Below are 24396 nucleotides of genomic sequence, written 5' to 3'. Positions count from 1 at the left end.
TGCCAAAGACCCAGAGAAGAATAGGAAATACTGGTTAATTCAGAAGTGATTGGGTTTGGGACACACATTACGCTGATACAGCCTTGTTCCCATAACAAAGAGACTCTATTCCCAAATGGGATTACGTCCACAAGTATAGGGATTAAGATTCCAATTTATATTTTGAAGGGATACATTTCAATCCATAACACTAAGTCTGAAGTTGTTTCTCAGAAATAAAAGCTCTAGAATAGACCTTGTCTTCTTTCTTGATAACAAAAATTAGTACACTAGGAGTTCATAATGAGAACATTCACTTTCTAATAACTAATCAAGATCTTCAATTAAAAAAACCTATGAGGAAAGAAACAGAAACTGGAACACAGTGATGACCTTGGCAATGATGCCTTATGTTAGGAACAATATCTAGTGCTGGTTCTTTCTTCAGCTCTGCCCTGATACTGACGACCTGCCATATGCTCTTATTAGTCATGTGGCTTCTAATTGATCATGTGGTGACATCTTAATTATACAGCCTTATCAACGCTATTTATGCCGAAAAATAATTGCTCTGATAATTAGTTTTTCTTGCTCGGTTTTCATTTGTTTTGTCTTGCACTTATAAATTCTCTTCCAAATGTTTTCTCTCAAATTAGCACAACTTGAAAGACACTGAGTTCTGTCACATCTGGAACTTATCTTTTCCTCTCTGCCTAACAACCTAAACTGCACAGGCTGCTGTTGGTAGCAGTCCAGCTGTTACTAACAGGTCTCCCTCCCACCCTCGCATGTCTTAGTAGACAGAGAGACTGTGTCATAGTGTTTTCAGGAGGTGGGGCAGTTTGTTAGTACTGGTTACAGACAGACCCACATATTCTTTCTCCTCTAAATAGGCAGGAGAGTTCACATTGTTTACCTGGTTTGTAAGTTCCCAATCCAGATCTAAGCCTGACTTAATTTCTAGTTTTTCTTCCAAGGCTGTGTTTAAATCACGTGACCTTTTCTCTGCCGCAGGCTGCAGCAGGAGCTCCTCCACCCCCCACCGCATCATCGGGGGCACAGACACCCTGGAAGGGGGCTGGCCGTGGCAGGTCAGCCTCCACTTTGTCGGATCTGCCTACTGTGGCGCATCAGTCATCTCCAGGGAGTGGCTTCTCTCTGCGGCCCACTGTTTCCACGGAAACAGGTAGGGCATGCAGTCTTCACTCTAAAGTGGTACCCTCTGTGACTACAGACATACGTCTAACCTCAAACATAGGGAGAAGCTCCCTGCTGAAGAAATCCAATCAATCCAGTTGTTTATTTATTTTTTTGAATTTTGATAACAGATGTGTGCCAAACACTTCTTTTTTTTAAGGTATTATCGATATAAAGAAGAAGGAAAAACACAAAGGAAACATCAGGAATAAGTAGGCCTTTGCTAGTCTGAGAAAATAGGGTTGTGATTTCTAGTCAGAGGGAGCTAACCCTCTGGGAAGGCATGAAGAATGTGGAGAAGAGTGAGCACTGAGGATGGCTGGAGGTGGACCCTGGAAAGGCCACTAATAGCACTGGAAGGGCTCTGTCCTTACCAATGGTATTATTACGGGACAGTTATTCTTTCAGCTGAGGGTAAAAGGAAACCTTAGAAAATAACCTCACTTAAAATTTGACGTTGTTTAGAATGTACTGAATCTTGTTGTTGTTATCAGGTGTATCAGTCTGTTCTAACTCATAGTGACCCTATATACAACCGAATGAAATGCTGCCAGGTCCTGCGCCATCCTCACAGTCATTGCTATGCTTGATCCCATTGTTGCAGCCACTGTGTCAATCCATCTCATTGAGAGTCTACCTATTTTTCACTGACCCTCTAGTTTACCAAGCATGGTGTCATTCTTGAGAGACTAGAGTCTCACCATGCTTCCAAGGAGCATTCTGGCTGTACTTCTTCTGAGACAGGTTTGTTTGTTCTTTTGGCAGTCCATAGTGTATTGAATGTTCTTCGCCAACACTGTAATTCAAAGGCATCAATTCTTCTTCTGTCTTCCTTGTTCATTGTCCAGCTTTTGCATGCATATGAGGTGACTGAAAATACCATGGCTTGGGTCAGGTGCACCTTAGTCCTCAAAGTGACATCTTTGCTTTCTAACACTTTGAAGAGATCTTTTGCAGTAAAATGAAATCCTTAACAACAACTTTCAATCTTTTCTCTGTTTATCACAAGGTAGCTTATTAGTTCAGTTGTGAGGATTTTTATTTTCTTAATGTTGAGGTGTAATCCATACTAAAGGCTATAGTCTTTGATCTTCATGAGTAAGTGCTTCAAGTTCTTCATTTTCAGTAAGCAAGCTTGTGTTGTCTGCGTATCGCAGGTTGTTAATGAGTATTCCTCCAATCCTGATGCCAAGTTCTTCTTCGTACAGTCGAGCTTCTTGGATTATTTACTCAGCATACAAATTGAATAAGTACGGGGAAAGACTACAACCCTGATACACACCTTTCCTGACTTTAAACCACGCTGTATCCCCTTGTTCTGTACAAACGACTGCCTCTTGGTCTATGCACAGGTTCCTCATGAGCATAATTAAATGTTCTAGAATTCCCATACTTCACAATGTTATCTGTAATTTGTTATGATCCACATAGTTGAATGTTTTTGCATAGTCAATAAAACACAGGTAAACATCTTTATGGTATTCTCTGCTTTCAGCCAAGATCCATCTGACATCAACAGTGATATCCCTCGTTCCGTGTTCTCTCTGAATCTGGCTTGCATTTCTGGCAGTTCCCTGTCAATGTACTGCTGCAACGGTTTTTGAATTATCTTCAGCAAAATTGTACTTGCATGTGATATTAATATTATTAAATAATTTCCACAATCCGTTGGCTCACTTTTCTTTGGAATGGGCACATATATGGATCTCTTTCCGTCAGTTGGCCAGGTTGCTGTCTTCCAAATTTCTTGGCATAGATGAGTGAGTGCTTGTAGTGTTGCATCCATTTGTTGAAACATCTCAGTTGGTGTGCCATCAATTCCTGGAGCCTTGTTTTTTTGGCTGGTGCCTTCAGTGCAGCTTTTACTTCTTCCTTCAGTACTATCGTTCTTGATCATACGCTACCTCCTGAAATGGACGAAAGTTGACCAATTCGTCTTCATAGAATCCTTCAATATTGCAGTTTGAGGCTTGAATTTCTTCTTCAGTTCTTTCAGCTTGAGAAATGCCAAACGAGTTCTTCCCTTTTGGTTTTCTAACTCCAAGTCTTTGCATATTTCATTATAATACTTTGTCTTCTTGAGCCACCCTTTGAAATCTTCTGTTCAACTGTTTTACTTCATCATTTCTTCTGTTCGCTTTAGCTACTCCACATTCAAGAGCAAGTTTCAGAGTCTCTTTTGATGTCCATTTTGATCTTTTCTTTCTTTCCTATCTTTTTAGGAACCTTTTACCTTCTTCATGTATGATGTCCTTGATGTCATCCCACAACTCGTCTGGGCTTCAGTCATTAGTGTTCCATGCATCAAACCTATTTTTAAGATAGTCTCTAAATTAAGGTGGGATATACTCAAGGTCACACTTTGGCTCTCATGGACAGATAGACAAGTGGTAGATTGAATCTTAGGTCCAAAATTAATATTCATTTTTTATTTTGATTTTTTTAAAAGCAGCTTATTTCAAACAATTTATGCAATTTGAGTATTTGCTTCTCCTGGAAATTCCTGGATCCACATTAATTACTAAAATAACTTTTCCCCTGTTGACTATTAGTCTTTTATGCTGTGCAATTTATTCAAATAATATGTTAACTGTAATACTCCCCCAGGTCCCCAGTGCCACCCATGAGATGTCAACTAAGCAGATTAGTGGCCACACTCTTTGGGTTGTCTGCTTATTTTTCTTCAAAAGGGTCTACATTCTTTTCACTCTGCCAGAGCAAGGCTGTTGTGCCAATGGGATAGAAGTCATCCATGGAGACTGAAAGGCCCTTGGTGACTTGTGCATGGCCGCTAGGGTCAGGAGTAGGATTCAGGAAGGACTGGCAGGAGGTGGTACCTGGTGGATGGTCACACTTCAGCAGCGAGAGCAATAGTCTTTAAGACTTCATTTAATTCCTGCTTATAATACTTTGTTTTCTAATCTGTCTTAGTATTCATACCATTTGAATTTGGCAAATGGGTTTTCTGTCTCCATCAAGTACCGTAATCAGCATGAGTAGGAAGAATGTAACAAATCAAATCCAGATGCCAATGGTCTTGACCTATGTGTGGTTCATGTAATACCGGTGGCAAGAAACTTTCTGGGCATTTCCTTAGGGTGTTGTTGAGTGAATATGCTGGAATATCTCTGGTTTTACTAAGGAGGCAAGTGAGACCCATAGAGGATGTGCTTCTTGCCAGGTCCCTGGACAGAGCCAGTGGCTACAACAGGGCTGCAAAGCCAGGCCTCTCTTTTCTCAGTTTTCATCAGATTCTTGTTTGGGACCCATGTCTGGCCCTTTGAGCCCCTGACTTTGTGCTTCGTTCCTTTTCTATCAGGCTGTCCGACCCCACGCCATGGACTGCTCACCTAGGGATGTACGTGCAGGGGAATGCCAAGTTTGTCTCCCCGGTGAGAAGAATTGTGGTCCACGAGTACTATAACAGCCAGACCTTTGACTATGATATTGCTCTGCTACAGCTCAGTATCGCCTGGCCTGAGACCCTGAAACAGCTCATTCAGCCCATATGCATTCCTCCCTCTGGTCAGAAAGTGCACAGTGGGGAGAAGTGCTGGGTAACCGGCTGGGGGCGAAGGCACGAAGCAGGTGTGTGCATGAGTGGATGGCCATACCTTTTCCCTCCAGATAATAATAATAATAACTCATGTTAATGTAGTGCCTTGAGGTTCGCAGAGAGGGTTTCTGTATGTGGTCCCATTTGAGCCTGCCAACTACTCTGAGGGGTAGAATGGAAGGATTATTATATCTGTTTTATGGTGCTCTCCACCTACCCCAAAAGAAGCAGAGCACCTCATGAGGGAGATTCTAGATAACACTGGCCGTTTTCAAACTCTGAGGGTTTTGACAGGTTTTCCATTATAGAAGAGCAACTCATTCTTAGCTATTTCTAGGTTCCCTTTTCATCTGAGGAAGTGAAGTGATTCGCTTTACAAGGGAGAAAAGGACACACACACATATACAAACACACACCCTATTGTGTCAACTCATAGACAACTGCCTGGAGGATTATGCAGGTGTGTCCTGCACGAGGGCAAAGGGCCAAGGGGATGAGAGTGAGGGCTGAAATTCAGCCTGTCCTTGGCTCTCCAAGCTGCCTGTTCAGGCCAGGGGCTTATATCAGTCTAGAAGAAAATCACCTTTTTCTAATTGGTCCAACCGGAAGGAGTTTCTACTTGCAATTCCTCTACCCAGAGGGGTCATCATTTTCAATATGCACAAAAGCAGTGCATCTTAGTTACCCAATGTTGCCGTAACAGAAATACCATAAGTGGGTGGCTTTAAAGAACAGAAATTTGTTTTCTCACGGTTAGGAGTCTAGAAGTTCAAATTCAGAGCACCTGCTATAAGGGAAGGCTTTCTCTCTGCCCACTGTAGGGGAAGATCCTTGTCTCTTTCAGCTTCCTTAGCCCCGGGCCCCCGGCATTCCTAAATTCCTTGGCGAGCTTCATGTGGCGTCTATCTACCCATCCCCCCCCACTTTGTCCATTTGTCCTTGCTTCTGTGTCTAATCTGCTCGTTTTATAACTCAGAAGTGATTAGGTTTAGGACACATTCTATGCTGATATGGCCTCATTAACATAACAAAGAAAATCCTACTCCCAAATAGGATTACATCCACAAGTACAGGGGTTAGAATTCCAATTAATATTTTGGGAGAACACACTTCAGCCCATAACACAGATTGTATGTTAGTCAAGCCTTTACAGCTGCCCTGCCAAGGTTTCCCACAGTCCCAGGATTTGGGGTTGATTCTGAGGATATACTGAGGGACAGACTCCAAAGCTTTGCTAAAGTCTCCCACAGGCTTGTGCTAATACTTTCCCTTGATCTCCTTGTCATCTCAGATTCCTTTGCAGTCCTGTTAAAGGGTTTTGGGGCAGATACATTTTCTGCAATTCTTGAACCTTATTCTGCAGCCTCGCTTTGGCCCTCTAAGGATCTGTTGTGGGCAGCTCCTCAAGTGTTCACTGTCTTCATTTGGTTTATTCAAGTAACGATGTTCAGCAGCAGTTCAGACCTGCTTAGGTCTCTGAGTCCCAACAAGGGAAGGCAGCTAACAGTCTGAACATCTGCAACCCATCAGAACTGCCCTGTGCTCAGTGCTGGAGTTATATAGTCAGATATCCAACAGGAAAGAGTCTACTCAACCAACTTATCATGAGATGTTTTCTTTATAAGCATGTGTATATGTACATGTGTGAATTTATTTATTTTTTTAAACTCATTAGCCAGACAGCATAAATAGGAAGTGAAAGGATCATAACCAAACTGTAATGTTTTATGGTTCCTAGGAAACTGCCATAGATCAGTTTTGCCAGCCCATCAAAGAAACCCTCTAGACAGTAAATACTGGCAGCAGCTGTTGTTAATGCACAGTCCCAATGAAAGCAGTAGGTACATGGTGGCAGAGTGTGGCACAGAGGCCTAGGTGATCACGTCAGAGCCTTGGGTCTGAATCTTACTCTGTTACTTGCTGGGTGCGTGTCATTGGGCAAATGCTTTAACCTCCTAAGCCTCCATTTCATCATCAGCAAAGTGGGGGCAATAATAGAGATTACCTCAAAGAATTGTTATGAGGATAAAAGGACATAATGTGAGCGAATTGTTTAATAAAGTCCTCAGTAAGTGTAGTTATTATCATTATCCATGATTTCTACTTCCAATCTGTTTCCCAGACAATAAAGGCTCTGCTGTTTTGCAGCAAGCAGAGGTGGAGCTCATTGACCAAACCCTCTGTTTCTCCACCTACCGGATCATCACGTCACGGATGCTCTGTGCCGGCGTAATGTCAGGCAAGAGAGACGCTTGCAAAGTAGGTCACATTACCTTTCTCTCACCTAGCATGATGTACTTTTCATAAGTCACATTACCTTTCTCTCACCTAGCATGATGTACTTTTCATAAGTGCTCTCATGTTTCATGTGCACAACACTGAGAAACAACTAAGGCAGGTGTGTGTCTTAGTCCATCTGAGCTGTCCAGAGATTAATTATAAGGCAGTCCCTGGGTTATGAATGAGGTCCACTGCTGACCGTGTCTTTAAGTCAAATTTGTAGGTAAGTCAGAACAGGTGCATATGGTTCTTATTTAGCCTTGCTTTTGTGTGAGAAAAGGCTCAAAGTCTTTCCAATGATTTAAAAGCTGCACGTGTAGCAAGTGACGGTGATTGTGACGAAGAATTTTTTGCAGTAGGGGTTGGTTCCATGGTTTCAAAGTGAGGTCAAACTCACATGACATTAAAGGGCAAGTACGAGTTGTCCGTAAATTGGACATTCATAACCTGGGGACCACCTGTAATCTAGTTGCCTGAGATCAAAGAAAGGTGGTGAAAGAACTGGTCTATGGAACTCAGTTTTCTAGCGCCATAAATCTTCTTGAACATAAAAGGATGGGGGTCAACATTCATCACTCTGTCATGATTTTCTCATAACCAAAAGCAACAACACACACACACACTCTTTCAGGTCCGTTGCTTATTACCTTAGCAGGAGTTTTATTAACTCACTTCTTTGAGGCAGAAGCTGGGGGAAATAAAAAAAGGAGTGGGAGAAGTAACAGAGGATGCTCACACATAGACCTCTGGTGGGCCCCCTGACAGTGGTAAAATTGGAGGTCGCCTTTGAGGGGACATTTCTGAGAGCCTCAGATTCAAATCTATGCAGATATCTGCATGATAGCCAAAGAGTGGACAGATCATTTGGAGGAATAGGTGGACAGTGGGAGTTGTTCCCACTGCTTTCCACAACCGTAGCCACCAAGCTATAAAAACTGGTAACAATGATGTCTCTCTTCTGGGCTCCTATTTTGTGCTAAGTACTGTGCACAGGTACTTTACATGAACTGATTCACGTCATTCATTCATCTCCATTTTACAGAATAGAAAACTGAGGCATGGAAAGGTTAAATAAATTACTCAAGGTCACACAGCTTATAAGTGAATGCCTGAGCTGGAATTTGAATGTTGTCTCTCTGGTGCTAAGGCTACAATGTTGTGGGTGCTTCCTGCAGCTGGTCAGTGACAGAGCTCTGTGCTACAAAACAGCCACCAGGGTTTCTGAGTTACATTGACTGAGTAGAGTTGATATGGCAACAATTAAAATAAAAAGTGTCCAATTTCTTACTAGTGAAAATTTGTCTAATGAGGTATAACATTTGGTGTATACCATTTGGTGTATACCATACAGCGGCAAATTTGATGTACTTTCTTGTCTTTGCCTCCTAGAGTCCCATAAAGTTGTAGCTTTACTCTCCTACGAATTAGGAAAATAAAAACCAGACATTATAATTTAAAGGAGTCATACTGTAGGGATTATGCTTAAACTTTGAATTACTTGAGCATTTGTTTTGCAGAGCTAATATCAGAAAGGGCTCTCAGGTGAGGGTGTCTGTCTGTGACAACTGCTGGTGATCTGTAGGGTTGCTTCATTGGACCTGATTAAGCAGGATCTCTTTTTCCCTCCTTGGACCATGAAGCAACCTCTGAAGTTGCATGGCCCAGAAATAGAGGTCAACCCACCAAGATAACCCTACCTCATAGGGTCGTTGTGAGAATTAAATGACTCAAAACAGAACTTAAAACATAGTTAGCACTGAATAAATGTTAGCTGTTATAATAATAATTATTATTGTTTGTTCGTTGTTTGAGAATATGTGGTAATTGTTTTCTCCTGCAAAAATCTTTCAGTGTTACTCTGAGCCTAAAGAAACAAGTTTCTTGAGATGAATACAGCTTTTTTGATTGTAGGAAGAATAATTCTACAGTGATATTAGAAGTTTCACATTATTTCTTGCCATTTCCTCAAACTGCATAGCGGTGAGCCAAGCAAAAACCTATCAGAAGGGGAGTTTTGAATATAATGCATTAGATACATTAATAAACAAATTGGTTATCATGGGACAAATGAACCTTATACTTATATTATCTTCTTGTGTAGGGAGATTCAGGTGGACCTTTATCCTGTCGAAGAAAAAGTGATGGAAAATGGATTTTGACTGGCATTGTTAGCTGGGGATATGGATGTGGAAGACCAAACTTGCCTGGTGTTTACACAAGGGTGTCAAACTTTGTTCCTTGGATTCAAAAATATGTCCCTTCTCTTTTGTAATTGGATTTTTGACTATTATTCATGTGATAGAGTCTTTAAAAAGAATGCAATAATTATTAAATAAAATGAGTCACTTAATTCTTTTTTTTCTGGAAATGTCAGATTGCCTGCATTTTGTATTTATTGAAATACAGGCAGATTAATATGTATTTTATTCCATTAAAAACTGTCTTGGGATATAAGTTTCTTAATTCTTAAGTATCAAAGGGCTATAGAGTCAGGGATGGCAGAAACCTAAAGTACCATCATGAACCAAGCTTCTAAAATAAGATAGGAAATGGATAAGATGCTCCAATATCCTAACTTTATTTTATGTGCCCATTCAAGGTACAGATATTGGTGTAAGGATTTAAGCAAATCTGATTTATTGAAATAAGAAATTCTGTAAAAAAAAAAAAAAGGATTGATCTTTACCTTTCCCTTGAAATTAAGTGCACAAAAGTATCTCCTTTACAAATGCAAATAAATCAAAACTCAGTCACTGACAGAGGAAGTACCTATATTGCTGCTTTTAAATCCAAGTTTACCCAACCATATTGTTGTTGCCGTCCATTCGGCTCTGGACTCGCGGGACCTCATGCACAACAGAATAAAGTGATGCCCAGTTCTGGGCCATCCCCATGCCTAGTTGCAGATTGGACCTCTCACCTTATTAGGGTATGTAATATCTTCAGCATGGCACATGGTAGCGTTGTGTACAGGGAAACCAACTGACCAGCAAACAAAACTGATGGTTAGCAACCTTCACTAAAATTATAGAATGAAGCATCATGGTAGTTTGGACTGAAAGTATGAGTATGGGATTCAAGGAAATTGTGGTAATACTGGCCAGCATTTGAAAAGCAAGGGAATTTTTTATTATAGTTATTGTCTTAGTCTGGGTTCTCCAGAGGAGCAAAACCAGTGAAGCACATATAGATATGTAAAGAGAGAAATTTATTTAAAGGAAACGGCTCATGCAATTGGGGGGGGCGCTGGCAAGTCTCAAATTCGTGGGTTTGATTTCACACTTGATCCTGGAATTATCATTTCACTAACAGAAGGCAGATTTATTAATACCACCTAACAGGTAAAAACAGCAGAATAGAGAAGAATGATATTTTTTTGTCGTCCCTGGGACAAAGTCAAAGGAGGGATAACAATACTATCTTTAAGTAGGATCCAGAGGAGTAAAAATGGTTTTCATAGGACCTCAGAAAATCTTAACGCAGCAGCAACAGGAGAGGGGAAGACGCATCGTCCCCCCGATCAGATAGTAAGACTGAAATCTGGATAAGATTTCCCAGAGACAGTGAATATATTCCAGTTCATAGAACATATTTTGATTTGCTAAAAGACTGATTTCTTTAGATTAAAGATAAAATATCTTAATACTTCTCTGAATAGGTCCCTAAGAATACAGGAAACTGGCTACCAAAAACCAACCAAACCATTTGCCTTCGAGTTGATTGCTACTTATGGGAGGAAAAACACTCCAAATAGAGGGAGCATCGTATACAAAGAAGTAGGAGGGCACTGGAATAGGATAGCTCAGAGCAAGCCAGGACAGGAGCCTGGTCAGACCAGAGGGGTCTATCCCCGCATCTGATAAAGGAAGGAGGGAAGACTACATACTAGTTATTACAGGTATGTAATGTGTACAGATTCCTCTCTCTTTGCACCTCACATTCATTCTCTGCTTTGCTGTGAGCCGTGGGAGCATGACCTCCAGTTCTGCATTACCAGCGTCGGTGGGAGTCACTGGCAGGAGGCTGGCAGGAGGGAAAAAAGAGAGGTTAGGGCATGTATTCCTCTCTACTCTCTCCCTGCATGGCCACAGTTCCATGGCTGCATCTTTCTATGATGACAATCCTGTCTGGAGGCCCCTTTTCAAAGAATCTAGCTCTCAACCAGGCTCCATTCCCTTTTAAGCCTAGGGGTGCTGATGGCTTCTTGCCGTTGCTGGTCCCTGGGTTTCTCAGCACCCCTTGCTGTTTCCCTTAACCCTAGCTCCTTTGTTACAAAGCCTCTTCAAATATCCCAGCTGAGAATGCAGCCTGATTTCTGCAGGACCTGACTGTACTTCTGCTCCCCAGTTAGAGCAGCGGGGGCAGAGTCGGCCAGTGCAGGCCAGAAGCTGAGTTGCTGCAGTTAGTACAACCCCATTCGGCAGGCAGATGGAGTCCAAAGTCCAGATATGAAACTGTTGTTGGAAGCCATCAAGTTGATTCCAACTCATAGCGACCCCATGTGACAGAGTGGAACTGCCCCATAGAGTTTTCTTGGCTGTAATCTTTATGGGAGCAGATCACCAGGTCTTTCTCCAGCAGAGCTGCTGGGTGGGTTCAAACAGCCAATCCCTTGGTTAGCAGCTGAGCGCTTAACCATTGCACCACCAGGGATCCTCAGACATGAGACTAGAGAAAGATAAATGATGTCAGGAATCTAAGCAAAGCGTCTTAACAATAGCCATAGAAGGTGCCAGACTTTTGAATACAAGTCAACATGTTTCAAAGTGGAGCTTCTTTATATGCTTCCTGTCCATACTCCACACTGGACTCAGAATGTGTGTGCGTGTGTGTGCATGGACTTCTGTGTTTAGGGTGTGATGTGCTTGAGCCTGGGGGAGGAGGGGTGGCTGGAGGGTGGTGAAAAGTAGGGAGGTGGGGCTTTTGGATCAGCATACACTGTGCTTAGCGAACAGTAATTCTAAACCATTAAACCAGAAGTTCTGATCTATGGGTGAAGTGTCAAGGAGACTGTGTGTGTGTTTGCTGGCATGCTTTTTTTTTCCAAGATGGGTGAGGTCTATGACCATTCACAGGTAAATAGTAATAGCCAACATTTAAGAGCACTTGCTGTGTGTCAGTCACTGTTCTGGGTGCTTTACTTATATCAGCTCTTACTCCTGGCAACAAGCCCATTAGGTGGGTACTGCCATTATGCCAGCTTGCCCTCAGAGGGACGCAGCCCCAGATCTCACAGTTAGAAACCCGATGAGCGGGGTTAGCCCAGGCAGCCTGTTTCCAGAGCCTGCTGTTCTCATAACACTTAATACTGTCTCTATGCCTGACTCTGAGTCCCCGAATGGTGCAAATAGTTAACCAGCTCTGCTGCTAACTGAAAAGAGGGACTGACAGGTTGGAGGTTGGAGTCCACCCAGAGGTGCCTCGGAAGAAAGATCTGGCGAGTTTTGAAAAACCAGTCTTTGAAAACGCTATGGAACACAGTTCTGGTGACCATGAGTAGGAATGGACTGGACGGCAGCTGGTACTGGTATGTCTGACTCTGTAATTGCTAAAAGGAGTATGTTCGTGTGCATTATTCACCATCACACGCTCAGAATTTAGCACAGTGCCTGGCACGTAGTAGATGTTCATAGTTATTTGTTGATTAAATGGATGAACTTTTGGTAGGCAGAGAGGGCTGGGGCAAGATCCGGCAACAACAGACAGCTCCTAGAGGTGGAATGCAAACTTTCTTCCGTGGGCTGGCGCTGCCAGGCCCGTCCTTACCGCTTCCGTACACCCAGCCAGGCCCTGAGCTGAACTCCTGGTTTGCATGCATCTGCCCAAACAGGCAAAGGCATAGCAGGCAGCGCCCTGAACAAACCAGAAAAACAACCTTCCTCTGCTCCGGAGCCCACGGCCGCGCACAGCTGCTCTACGCAGCTTGCAGAAGCGAGGGGCGCCTCCCGGGGCCCGGGCGCCTGCCCGCCGAGGTCTTCTCTGTCGCGCAGCCGCGCCCGGTGGGTGGAGTGTGAGCCGCAGAGGCACCCTGGACTCTGCACCCTCAGGTGTGTGGGTCCTGCCTCCCGGCGCGGCGTCTCGGCTCTCCTCTGCCCGTCCATGGAAGGGGCCGCGTCTCCATTGCCAGGAGATCAGCTGGAGCTCTCGGTGCTGGACCAGCAGCCGGACGAGCAGACGCTTCTAAATGGAGCTGTCCAGATCATCCCTTCTTCGGCCCAGGAGCCCAGCGGAGCCCAGGTAAGGTCTCCTCGGCGCTGGCTTTAACGCGCAGGCGGCGTTATCCGAGCGCGCTGCCAGTCAGAATCCCGGCCAGCTGCCACGCCCGGCATCCACACAGTTTCGGTTTTCCAGCCAGCTCTGCCGGCGTAACAAACCGGGAGAGGGTGGTGCGGCTTTGAACATTCTGAATGGGGCGCAGGGAGGAATGCGTCTCACGGGAGCTCGCTGGAGGCCCCTCCGACCCCCGTGACACTTTAGAAATCCTAGATGTGAAGTGTGGCTGCTCTTTTCTTGAGAGAGAGAATTCCCAGAGGCAAAGGTGACTTTTAAAATATTATGTAACTTTTAATTTTAGTTTTTCAAGCAGGGAGAACTGGGTGACAGATCGAATCTCCTCCTCTTCGTCGCAATCCCTTCTGTCTCCCTCTTCCCTTTACTGCCTTGCCCTTTCACCCACTCTGCTTCTTCCTCACCCCATCCCCCACCCTACACCACCCTTTGTATCTTCTCCCAGGCGGCTTCTTGACTTCACAGTAAGGCAGAGCGCGGAAGTAGCAAGAACAAGACCATCTAGGAGTGGTGTGGAGGAGGGGTGATGATGAACTTGCCGAACTTGCCCGGCTCAGTTGAAGGAAATAATTTCAAAATTTTTGTCCCAAAGAACCAGACTAGCCTCATGCGCTTTCGCCTCGTCTCAAAACCTAAGGGGGTGCCTGGTGAGCTCTTTCTCTGATTTAACCCTAGCAGTGACAGGAGCATTATGCATCTCATCAAATACTTGTAAAGCAGTGGAGACTTTGAATTTCGTTCCATTCACCTTTGAGTAACCCCTAAAATTGGCTTGAGGTGGACTGTGTACCAAACCAAAACCAAACTCATTGCCATCGAGTCAATTCTGACTCACAGTGACCCTGTAGGACGAGTAGAACTGCCCCATAGAATTTCCAAGGCTATACTCTTTACAGAAGCAGGCTATCACATCTGATAGGTTCCAGCCACTGACCTTTCCGTTAGCAGCCAAGTGCTTAACCACTGCACCACTAGGGTTCCCTCAGACTGTGTACAGGGAGCCACATATATGGTACCAACCTGATCTTTCTAGGTCTTACACTCAGCCACACCTTTGGTTGCTCAAGTGTTGGTTTCAGGGATAAGCAGGAAGTTCAAAAGTTGAAAACATTGCTTTTGCTAAACACTGATTCCTGGAAATAGTATAAATCTGTTTTTTATAGGTACCCTGAAAGTGATCTGATACCTTGATACTTGAATGAAATATGAATACAAAAAAAGAATGAAAGTTGAACAAAGATGGTTTGGTCACCAGTGCAAGTGGCCACAGCTGTAGCCTTAATACTCAAGGGCAGTGTCTTAAGAATGGGACTATGGGAACACATGGTAGAAAGAACCAGAACACCCCAAAGACTATATACTTTGGATCTGAATTCAGATATCTGAGTTCTATTGATGTCACACACAAGTAAAATTTTGGTGAGGACAGTTCAAGGACGGTTACAGCAGTACATTGACAAGGAACTCCCAGAGATTCAAGCTGGGTTCAGAGGAGGATGTGGAATGCGGGGTATCATTGCTGACGTGAGATGGATCTTGGCTGAAAATAGAGAATATCAAAAGATGTTTACCTGTGTTTTCTGGACTATAAAAGGCATTTGACTATGTGGATCATAACAAATTATGGATAACATTGCGAAGAATGGGAATTCCAGAACACTTAGTTGTGCTCATGAGGAACCTGTACATAGATCAAGAGGCAGTTGTTTGAACAGAACAAGTGGATACTGCGTGGTTTAAAGTAGGAAAATGTGGGTGTCAGGTTTGTATCCTTTCACCATACTGATTGAATCTGTATGTTGAGCAAATAATCCGAGAAGCTGTACTATATGAAGAAGGATGTGACATCAGGATTGGAGGAAGACTCATTAACAACCTGCAATATGCAGATGACACAACCTTGCTTGCTGAAAGTGAAGAGGACTTGAAGCACTTACTTATGAAGATTAAAGACTACAGCCTTCAGTATGGATTACACATCAACATAAAGAAAACAAAACTCCTCACAACTGGACCAATAGGCAACATCATGATAAATGGAGAAAAGATTGAAGTTGTCAACGATTTCATTTTACTTGAATCCTTAATCAATGTCCATGGAAGCAATAGTCAATAAATCAAATGTATTGCATTGAGCAAATCTGCTGCAAAAGTGTTAAAAAGCAGGAATGTCACCTCAGGGACTAAGGTTCACCTGACCCGAGCCATGGTATTTCAGTCGCCTCATATGCATGTGAAAACTGGACAATGAATAAGGAAGACTGAAGAAGAATTGAGGCCTTTGAATTACGGTGTTGGTGAAGAATATTGAATATACCATGGACTGCTAGAAGAATAGACAAGTCTGTATTGGAAGAAGTGCAGCCAGAATGCTCTTTGGAAGAGAGGATGGTGACTTTGTCTTATGTACTTTGGACATGTTATCAGGAGGGACCAGTCCTTGGAGAAGGATATCACGCTTGGTAGAGGGTCAGCGAAAAAGAGGAAGACCCTCAATGAGATGGATTGACACAGTGGCTGCAACGATGGGCTCAAACATAGCAAAGATGGCACGGAACCCGACAGTGTGTTGTTCTGTTGTACACAGGGTTGCTATGAGTCGGAACCGACTCAACGGCACCTAACAAAAAACAACAATGAAAACTTCACCATTAAAAGGTGTATGCCTGGGGACAAAGGACAGACTTCTGGTGTTAATGTAATGTGACCACTTGGATTCTGTGAGGACTGGGAATGCCTTTGTGAAAATGGGTTCAGAGTAGAAAATCTGAAGCACATGCAGGGTATCAGTGTTTGATAATTGTTTAGCACCCACCCTGTAGCATTTGCTCTTTTATGTCATGTATGCACAGGTAGCCGAGACTTCCTTGTGAGTTAACTTTGTAGGTCATCAAATAGGAAAGCTGTGGTGAGCGACCGGAACGCAGTGAAGGTCAGGGTCTACATGAGCCCATGCAAGGTATTCTAGAAATGCTTCAACAAGAAAAACCTAAAAAAAAGAGAGAAAACAAACAAACGAAAAAACATCTTTACCAAATATGCTAGTCATTCTCTTTGGTTATATAGAATAAGTTGAAGTGTATTTCAGCTTGAAAAGTCAGTATAGGGTCACTGGAAGTATTGGCTAGAATAAGCACAAGGCTCAGACACTTAAGAGTTTTGTGTGTAGGCCTCCTTAAAGTCTGTACTAAGATTTCCAATTTTGAAATGTAGCTTAAGTGCATGTATTTTTATTAATCATGTGTTTTGTACTTATCCTGTGCCAAATACTTCTGATACATAAATTCATTTAATTATACAACAAACTTAAGAGGAAGGTGTCAATATTCTGAATTGAGAGATGAAGAAACAGACTCAGAGGAGTTACCTAACATACTCAAGTTCATATAGTGGATCTGTGGTTTGGACCTAGATTTTTCTAGACCTCAAAATTTTTATATTTCTGTTGATTTATTATATATGTATATGTAAATATATAAAATATATGTAACATTAATGTGTTAGTAGCTTAGATATATAAATATAATTTATGTATGATTTATACTTACTTATAATTACCTCAATTACATATTACTAATGTGATGGTGTTGGTGAAGAATAGTGAATATACCATGGACTGCCAGACAAGCAAATTTGTCTTGGAACAAGCAAGGCCAGCACGCCCCTTACAAGGGAGGACGGCGAGACTTCGTCTTACGTACTTTGGACATGTTATCAGGAGGGACCAGTCCCTGGAGAAGGACATCATGTTGGTAAAGCAGAGGGTCAGTGAAAAAGAGGAAGACCCTCAACGAGATGGATTGACACAGTGGCTGCAATAATGGGCTCAAACATAGCAAAGATTGTGAGGATGGCGCAGGACCAGGCTGTGTTTCGTTCTGTTGTAACAGGGTTGCTAAGAGTCAGAACCAACTCAAAGGCAACAGCAATAACAACAACAATGTCTGTAAGTTAAGTAATTTATAATTAGGTAATTTAAGTGAAATATGAGGGGTTGGGTAGCACATCTGGAATGATGAGGGAGTTGCAGGTGAGTTGGTAGATGGGTAGATGGATGAGGGATGAGGAAGATTTGTGGCATCATTGGGAAGGAGACATCCTATATTGTGGGTATCTTTCTATTTGGAAGGCTGGGTGGGGGGGATTATACAGAGGCAGTGGAAAGAATATCCTTTGTTGATCTGGGTTTGGGGGTTGGGGAAAAGGAATATATAGTAAGCCACTTAACTCCACTTTGCCTGCCATCTTTGTAAACATGGCTGTCATGGTTTGAATTATGTCCCCCCAAAAATGTGTGTAACAATTTGGCTGGGCCATGATTCCCAGAATTGTGTGGTTGGCCTACATTTTTTGATTGTAATTTTATGTTAAAGAGGATTAGGGTGGGATTGTAACACCACCTTTACCCAGGTCACATCCCTGATCCAATGTAAAGGGAGTTTCCCTGGGGTGTGGCCTGCACCACCTTTTATCTCTCAAGAGATAAAAGGAAAGGGAAGCAAGCAGAGAGTTGGGGACCTCATACCATCAAGAAAGCAGTGCCGGGAGCAGAGCGCATCCTTTGGACCCAAGTCCCCACGCTGCTCAGCTCCAAGTCTGGGGGAGCGTTGAAGAAGGCCGACGGAGAGAGAAAGCCTTCCCCTGGAGATGACGGCCTGAATTTGGACTTTTAGCCTACTTAACTGTGAGAAAATAAACTTCTCTTCGTTAAACATCCACTTGTGGTATTTCTGTTATAGCAGCACTAGAGGACTAAGACAAGCAATATCATTGGGTCAAAAGTGAAAAATTATAGGGACTAGAGTAAGACTGGTTTTCTTTTATGGCTTATTACACAGGATTGGACCTCAGTTTCCTAACCAATATTGAAAAAATATTTTAAATGATAGCAGCATAATTGGAATAATAATAAATCAGTAAAGTGATAGTTTTGAGGCAGACAAGACTTACTAGAATGAATGGGTTTGCTAAAAATTAGCCATGTTGCTATACTTTGGAGAGATGTTCAGACTTTAGGACTAGAATAAACTGGTTCTTTTGTGTTTGGATCAAACAAGAAGTATGTTAAATCCCACAATGAAGATTATAAACTACAGATTTTCCTATATGCTTAGAAACTTTCCCCTGATCTATACCACCTATCTGTCAGCGGTGGCTTGTGTGTTGCTATAATGCTGAACTGATTTCAGCAGAACTTCCAGACTAAGATGGATTAGAAAGAAAGGCCTGGTGATCCAATTCTGAAAATCAGCCATGAAAACCCTATGGATCACAACAGTCCAGTCTGCAACTGATGAAGTGGGTGGTGCAGGACTGGGCAGCGTTCTTGTTCTGTTGTGCAGGAGAGCGCCATGAGACGGCATTTGGCTTGACAGCAGCTAACAACAACATATGATATCTGGTCCTTAGTGAGCCAAAAAGAAGAAGAATTTTTTGTATCCAAGAGGTAGTCTTACCATTCTTGCAGGATCCTGTGTCATGGATTTAGATCCTTAACTGGGGGGTGTCCAAAGGAAAGCCATACAAACTCTTGAGCATGGAATGCAGTCATACATTGTCAGAGGTAGTGTGCAGGAATCTTTGGAAGGCACCCTGCAGAAGAACCTGCCTGTGGCCTCTCCTCATGAACTGGAATTTGGGCAAGAGAGAATGAAGAAGCACTGACGGAAGCAGGGTGCCTTTGTGATGCAGTTTTGAGGGAGCTGAGCACAAACCTCTGGCAGTATATCAGAGGTTCTTCACTCTGAGGGCACGTTGGAACCTTCAGGGAATTTCTAAAAAATATGAATTCTGCAGCTGAATCTAATGTGCAGACAGCCAAGAAGCATAGTACTCTATTGTTTGGTTGGGTGTGGCTGTAATGACTTTAAGTCTGTGAAGATTCTTCATTCAAAGGATGGTGGCCAGTGGTCTCTGTCTTGGCTGAGGATAGGACATTAAAGGGGACCAGGCTGTAGAATGGCAGCTTTGGGCAGTACAGGAAGAGACATCTCCTACAGATGTTGTTAGCTGCTGTCGAGTTGGCTCCGACTCATGGCAGTCCCATGTACAACAGAATGAAACGTCGCTCAGCCCTGCACCATCTTCACCATCGTTACTATACGCTGGAGTCTGTTGTTGTGGCCACTGAGTGTTTTTAGTGCCTTCCAACCTAGGGGGCTCATTTTCCAGCACTGTAATGGACAATATTCTGTTGTGAGCCATAGGGTTTTCATTGGCTAATTTTTGGAAGTAGATCACCAAACCTTTCTTCCTAGTTTGAATCTAGAAGCTCCACTGAGACCTGTCCACCACGGGTGACTTCACTGGCATTTGAAATCCTAGTGGCTTGGCTTTCAGCATGATAACAACGTAGAAACCACCACAGAACAACACACCGACAGATGGGTGGTGGTCCTGAGGATGAGGGCTATGGAGTTCTGGCCAGTTCCTCCAAGGAGTCATGGAGTAGTGGTCGTCCCAAACCACAAGAGTCCTGGTTTATACTCTCTAAGGGACGGTGTAGGTGAAGGCACACGTGGCCAAGGGGTGCACTGAAACCCACTCAGTTGTTCATTCGAGACTCCGGATTGTTTCACTTTGTACTAATCTTTGTGGTTCCAGCTGCCGCTTGTATAAGGACTGAAAACGGCACTGGGTCATTTTGGTCTCAGGGGCTCTGTAAATGGGTGGGTAGGGGTAAGGTAGAGATATGTTTCTGCCTCCTGAGAAGCTAAATGTTCCTTATACTGGGACTTCCTTTTCCCTTGTGCCTTTTAAGCCCTTGGCTTTGGTTGCTTTAGGGCAGTTCTGTAGTGTTTGGGAGGAGCCGAGAAGTGGCTCTGTCCCTGTAGTCCAGAAACACACTTACCTCCAGAGGGCTTTCCTCTGTCCAGGTATCCCAGGGCCTGTGCTGGTCCCCTCACACCTGTGATAGACTGGGCGCAAGAGTCAGAGCGTAGTGTACACAGGGGCTCTAAAGTTTGACCTCTACTCTAGAACTTCTCCAAGCAGTCTTAAAACTTGTGGAGCCCTTCTAATTAAGGACACACATTTATCACATGCCACTTGCCTACATGAGGCACAAGTGAGGGGTGTAACAGGGAAGTCTAAGAACTCAGCCTTCCCTCTACATGGTTTCAGTTTACCTAGGAAGATAAGGCCAGTATCGATTTAGGTTTGACCCTGAAACTAGACAAGGCAGTCACTGGCAGTGGTGTATGAGCTATGTGGATGATTCATGTACTGTGAGATCTCTCTGTGGGCGAGGCAGTATGGGAAGTCTCCGAAAAAGGTGAGATTTGATCTGGTTCCTGAAGGATGGCTAGGCTTCAGACCAGAGACCTCAATCCTGGTAAAGCAATTGATTCACTTTTAGAGGTTCAAAATACAAACCAGGACCTCCCCCTAACTCCTCTACAATCTGGCCCACTAGGTCCAGGTGGGGCCTAGGCATCTGTAGTTTAAAATACTCCCCAGGTGATTCTGATATGCAGCCAGGCTTCTTGTTGTTTGGCTGCCGACTCATAGCGACCCCGTGTACAACAGAATGAAGATGCTGCCCAGTCCTGCGTCACCCCCATGATCAGTTGCAGATAGGATTGTTGTGAACCATAGGGTTTTCATTGGCTGATTTTCAGTAGATTGCCAGGCCTTTCTTCCTAGTCTTGTTCTGGAAGCTCTGCTGAAACCTGATCGTCATCATAGCAACATGCAGGCCTTCATTGACAGACAATGGTGGCTGCACATGAGGTGCATTCAAACCGGGTTTCCCTCATGGGAAGCAAGAAGTCTACCACTGCACCACCAATGCCTCTTGCAGCCAGGCTTGGGAACCTCTGATTTAGAAAGTTTTAAGTGTAGTCCTAATGTGGACTGAGGTTTCCTTTTCTGATGGCAGCCACCAGAATAAAGACAAGAGAGAAAGTAAACAAGTTGTTGATTTGGGAGCGAGCCTTGTCAAGTACCAGCTGTGACTCTGTGGGGGAGAAGACGCCCTGAGGAATGAGTTCCTACTGTTTGTTCAGCAGCTGCTTCATGTGCGTTATTTCTGGTTTTAGCAGTAACCCTGTGAGCTAGACTGTTTTTTTATAATGTGATAGTTGAGGACACTGTGGCCGGCAAGTGTCGGTAGTTTGCTTAAAGCCACAGGGCCTGTAAGTGGTATATCTGGGATTGGAATCCCAGTGTGTCAGATGCAGAACACACGTTACACCGTTTCCCATGGTCTCCATTTTGTTGTTAGTTGCTGTAGAATCTGCTCCAGCTCATGGTGATGTTCTGTAAAACAGCGCAGAACTTTACCTGGTCCTGCGCCGTCTTCATGGTCTTTGGTAGGTTTGAGTCCGTAGTTGTGGCTATTGTGTTAATCCATCTCACTGAGGGTTTCCCTCATTTTCGCTGACCCTCTGCCAAACAGGATGTCCTTTTCTAGCAATTGCTCTTTCCTCATGACATGTCTAAATGAACGAGCCGAAGTCTGTCCGTCCTGGTCTCCAGGATTGGATTATCTAATGCTGCAGCGAGAAGTCAAAGTGTCATGGGCCTTTTAGGGGCCAGTGGAGGCTGAGTGTGGGTGCCCTCTTGACAGCCAGGCACCCTCATAACCTGGAGTCCATACTGTGAAGCTGGGAGCCTGCGACAGAGGAAGTCACATGGCAGGGATCAGTGCTGCCTGATCTCTCTGCACCGCATGTCTGAAGTGGGGGACTGCCTGCCTTGAGGGGCTGTTAGGGTAAAGTAAAATGGTGCTGGTGCTCACTAAACTATAGCAGTTGTAGTTATTTTCTTTGACATTGCATTCTGCCTCACCACGCCCACAGCAGCTGATTTCCAGGTGTCTCCTTTCCCTTCCAGGACCTTATAGACAAGGTCTGGGCCACAACAGGAGCTTGAGCTTTCTCCTGGTGTGTCCAATCGAAACTGTGCATCATTTTTCCTACTAATCTTAAACTCAACTCTTGTGCTCCAAACCCTTCAACAGCTCCTCAGTACACATCAAATTAAGCCCAAATTCCTTAGGCAACGCTCAAAACCCGCTCCAAAGTCCTCCGAACATTCACCATCTCAAATCATTACTCTTATGGCTCTCCTCTGAGACCCATGTTTCATTCAAACTAGTCTGGTGGCCAGCCCCGTTATGGGTCACACTGCGAGTGTTCCTTCCCTCGTCTGGAAGGCCTTTCTCTATCCGTCCTTCAAAATTCCACCCTTCCTCCTTGAAAGCTTTCTTCATCTCCCCAGCGCAGAGCCCCCAGGACATTTTCTTGCTGATTTCCTTTTGAGGGTCCATTCTACCTCTTCTATTTGTTTGCAAACTTGACCCAGTAGAGTGTAAACCTCCTGAGGTCAGAATTCTGCTGCTTTCACTTCTGTATTCCTGACCCATTTAAAAAAAAAACAGAACAGAAAACAAAAACAGTTGCTGTTGAGTCAACTGTGAATCATGGCAACCCCATAGGTATCAGAATAGAACTGTGCTCCATAGGGTTTTCAATGGCTGATTTTTCAGAAGTAGATTGACAGGCTTTTCTTCCGAAGTGCTTCTGGGTAGACTTGAATCTCCAAGCTTTTGGTTAGCAGCTGAGCGTGTTAACCTTTTGTACCACCCAGGGACTCCTAGTAGGTATAAAAAAGGGTTTGTTGAAATTAAGTGACTGCCTCATGAACTTCCTTTGTTTTTTAGGCTATTGAGCAAAGCCCCTGGAGCTCCTGCAATAAGAATTTGGTGGGAAAGTGTGAACTGTGGATGGTCATTGTCTCCATTTTCGTCAGTCTCATCCTAGTCATCATCTTAAGCCTATGTCTTATTGGAGGTAAGAGGACGCAACATGAGGGAGTTGACACATTTCACGGACTGTAGTCTTATGACTATACTGAAATGGAGGGTGGACTCACTGCTGTTTCATTATTTATAACATCAGTTTGAAATTGTTTTGAACTATGTTGCATGTGTGGTAGATGGAAGTGATTCTTTGTTTCATTTTGCTTCTTTGATAATCCCAGGAAGAAGGCTGGAGACCAGGTTCATAACTCCTAACTCTCCCACTGGTCTTTAGAGTAGAGTTGGACTTTGAAGAATTTTCTTGAAATTTTAGTATACTTCACTAATTTCACTAATTTATATTTTATTTATATTTCTACACCTGCTTGCTTTTTTTCTTTAAAAAGTTTTTAAATTAAAATAATTATTGTATTTGACCTGGTATTCCTTGTATATTATTCTAATGACAAAATGAAGAATAATGTATTTGCAAGAGTTTTTAAAAACTTTATAGAAACATGTGAGTGTAACCTACTATTATTTTAACTTATTTTAGGAATAACTTGTTTGTAACATCTGTGTAGTACGTGTGAAGAAATGAAAACTTATACAGTGCTAAGGGAGTTCTGGTGGCTCAGTGGTTAAGATATAATTCTACAGAGAAAAAGGAACACCAACTTAATTTCTAGGAGCGATTGTTTGTGATCATCACTGTTAGCAGCACTCAATGTCTTGTCACAATATTACTTCCTTATCTTTCACTAAAGGAGCGCTGGTGGTGCAGTGGTTACAGCACTCGACTGCTAACCGAAAGGCCACTGGTTTGAACAGTGGGAGTAAGATGTGGCAGTCTGCTCCCTTAAAGATAACAGCCTTGGAAACCCTACGGGGAAGTTCTACTCTGTCCGATAGGGCCACGATCTGTCAGAATCAACTCGGATGGCAACGGGTTATGGTGCTAACTACATACTTTACGATAATTTTATTTATTCATTTATCATGAACATAAAAATAACGTATGTTGTTACCCATAAAGTCCATCCATATTATTAATGTTTTGTTATATTTTCTCCTGGTCTTTTTCTTACTTGCATTCTTTACCTAATTTGAGGTAACAATTTTTTCTTTTTATAGTTTTGTGGTCTGCTTTTAGATTTTAATGTTACATTGAGATCATTTTGCCAAGTAATTAAAAATTGTGAACATCATTTTTTTTTCTTTCTTATGTTTTTTTTTTTTATTGTACTTCAGGTGAAGGATTACAGAACAAATAGTTTCTCATGAAACAGTAGTACACATATTGTTTTATCACATTGGTTAACAACCCCACAACATGTCAACCCTCTAACTTCTC

At 43.2% G+C, this 24396-nt stretch overlaps 2 protein-coding genes across 2 annotated transcripts in view; both read left to right on the top strand.

The window, feature by feature from the left end:
* The window catches only part of TMPRSS7 (transmembrane serine protease 7), a 77383-nt gene extending 68044 nt beyond the window's left edge, over nt 1–9339 (top strand). Inside the window, exons 15-18 of the mRNA XM_004373688.1 lie at nt 994–1165; nt 4496–4764; nt 6855–6991; nt 9114–9339. Of these exons, the coding sequence (XP_004373745.1) occupies nt 994–1165; nt 4496–4764; nt 6855–6991; nt 9114–9284 (749 nt within the window). The 3' untranslated portion in view covers nt 9285–9339. The remainder of the gene's footprint in view (nt 1–993; nt 1166–4495; nt 4765–6854; nt 6992–9113) is intronic.
* Nucleotides 9340–13111: 3772 nt separating this feature from the next.
* CUNH3orf52 (chromosome unknown C3orf52 homolog) overlaps nt 13112–24396 on the top strand; it is a 47578-nt gene continuing 36293 nt past the window's right edge. Inside the window, exons 1-2 of the mRNA XM_023728706.1 lie at nt 13112–13249; nt 22965–23094. Coding sequence (XP_023584474.1) covers nt 13112–13249; nt 22965–23094 — 268 coding nt within the window. The remainder of the gene's footprint in view (nt 13250–22964; nt 23095–24396) is intronic.

The sequence above is a fragment of the Trichechus manatus genome, unplaced genomic scaffold (genome assembly GCF_000243295.1).
Source record: "Trichechus manatus latirostris isolate Lorelei unplaced genomic scaffold, TriManLat1.0 scaffold00026, whole genome shotgun sequence".
NCBI classification, from domain to species: Eukaryota; Metazoa; Chordata; class Mammalia; order Sirenia; family Trichechidae; genus Trichechus; species Trichechus manatus.
The sequence above is the reverse complement of the archived record's forward strand: the minus strand, read 5'-3'. Positions and strand labels throughout refer to the sequence as shown.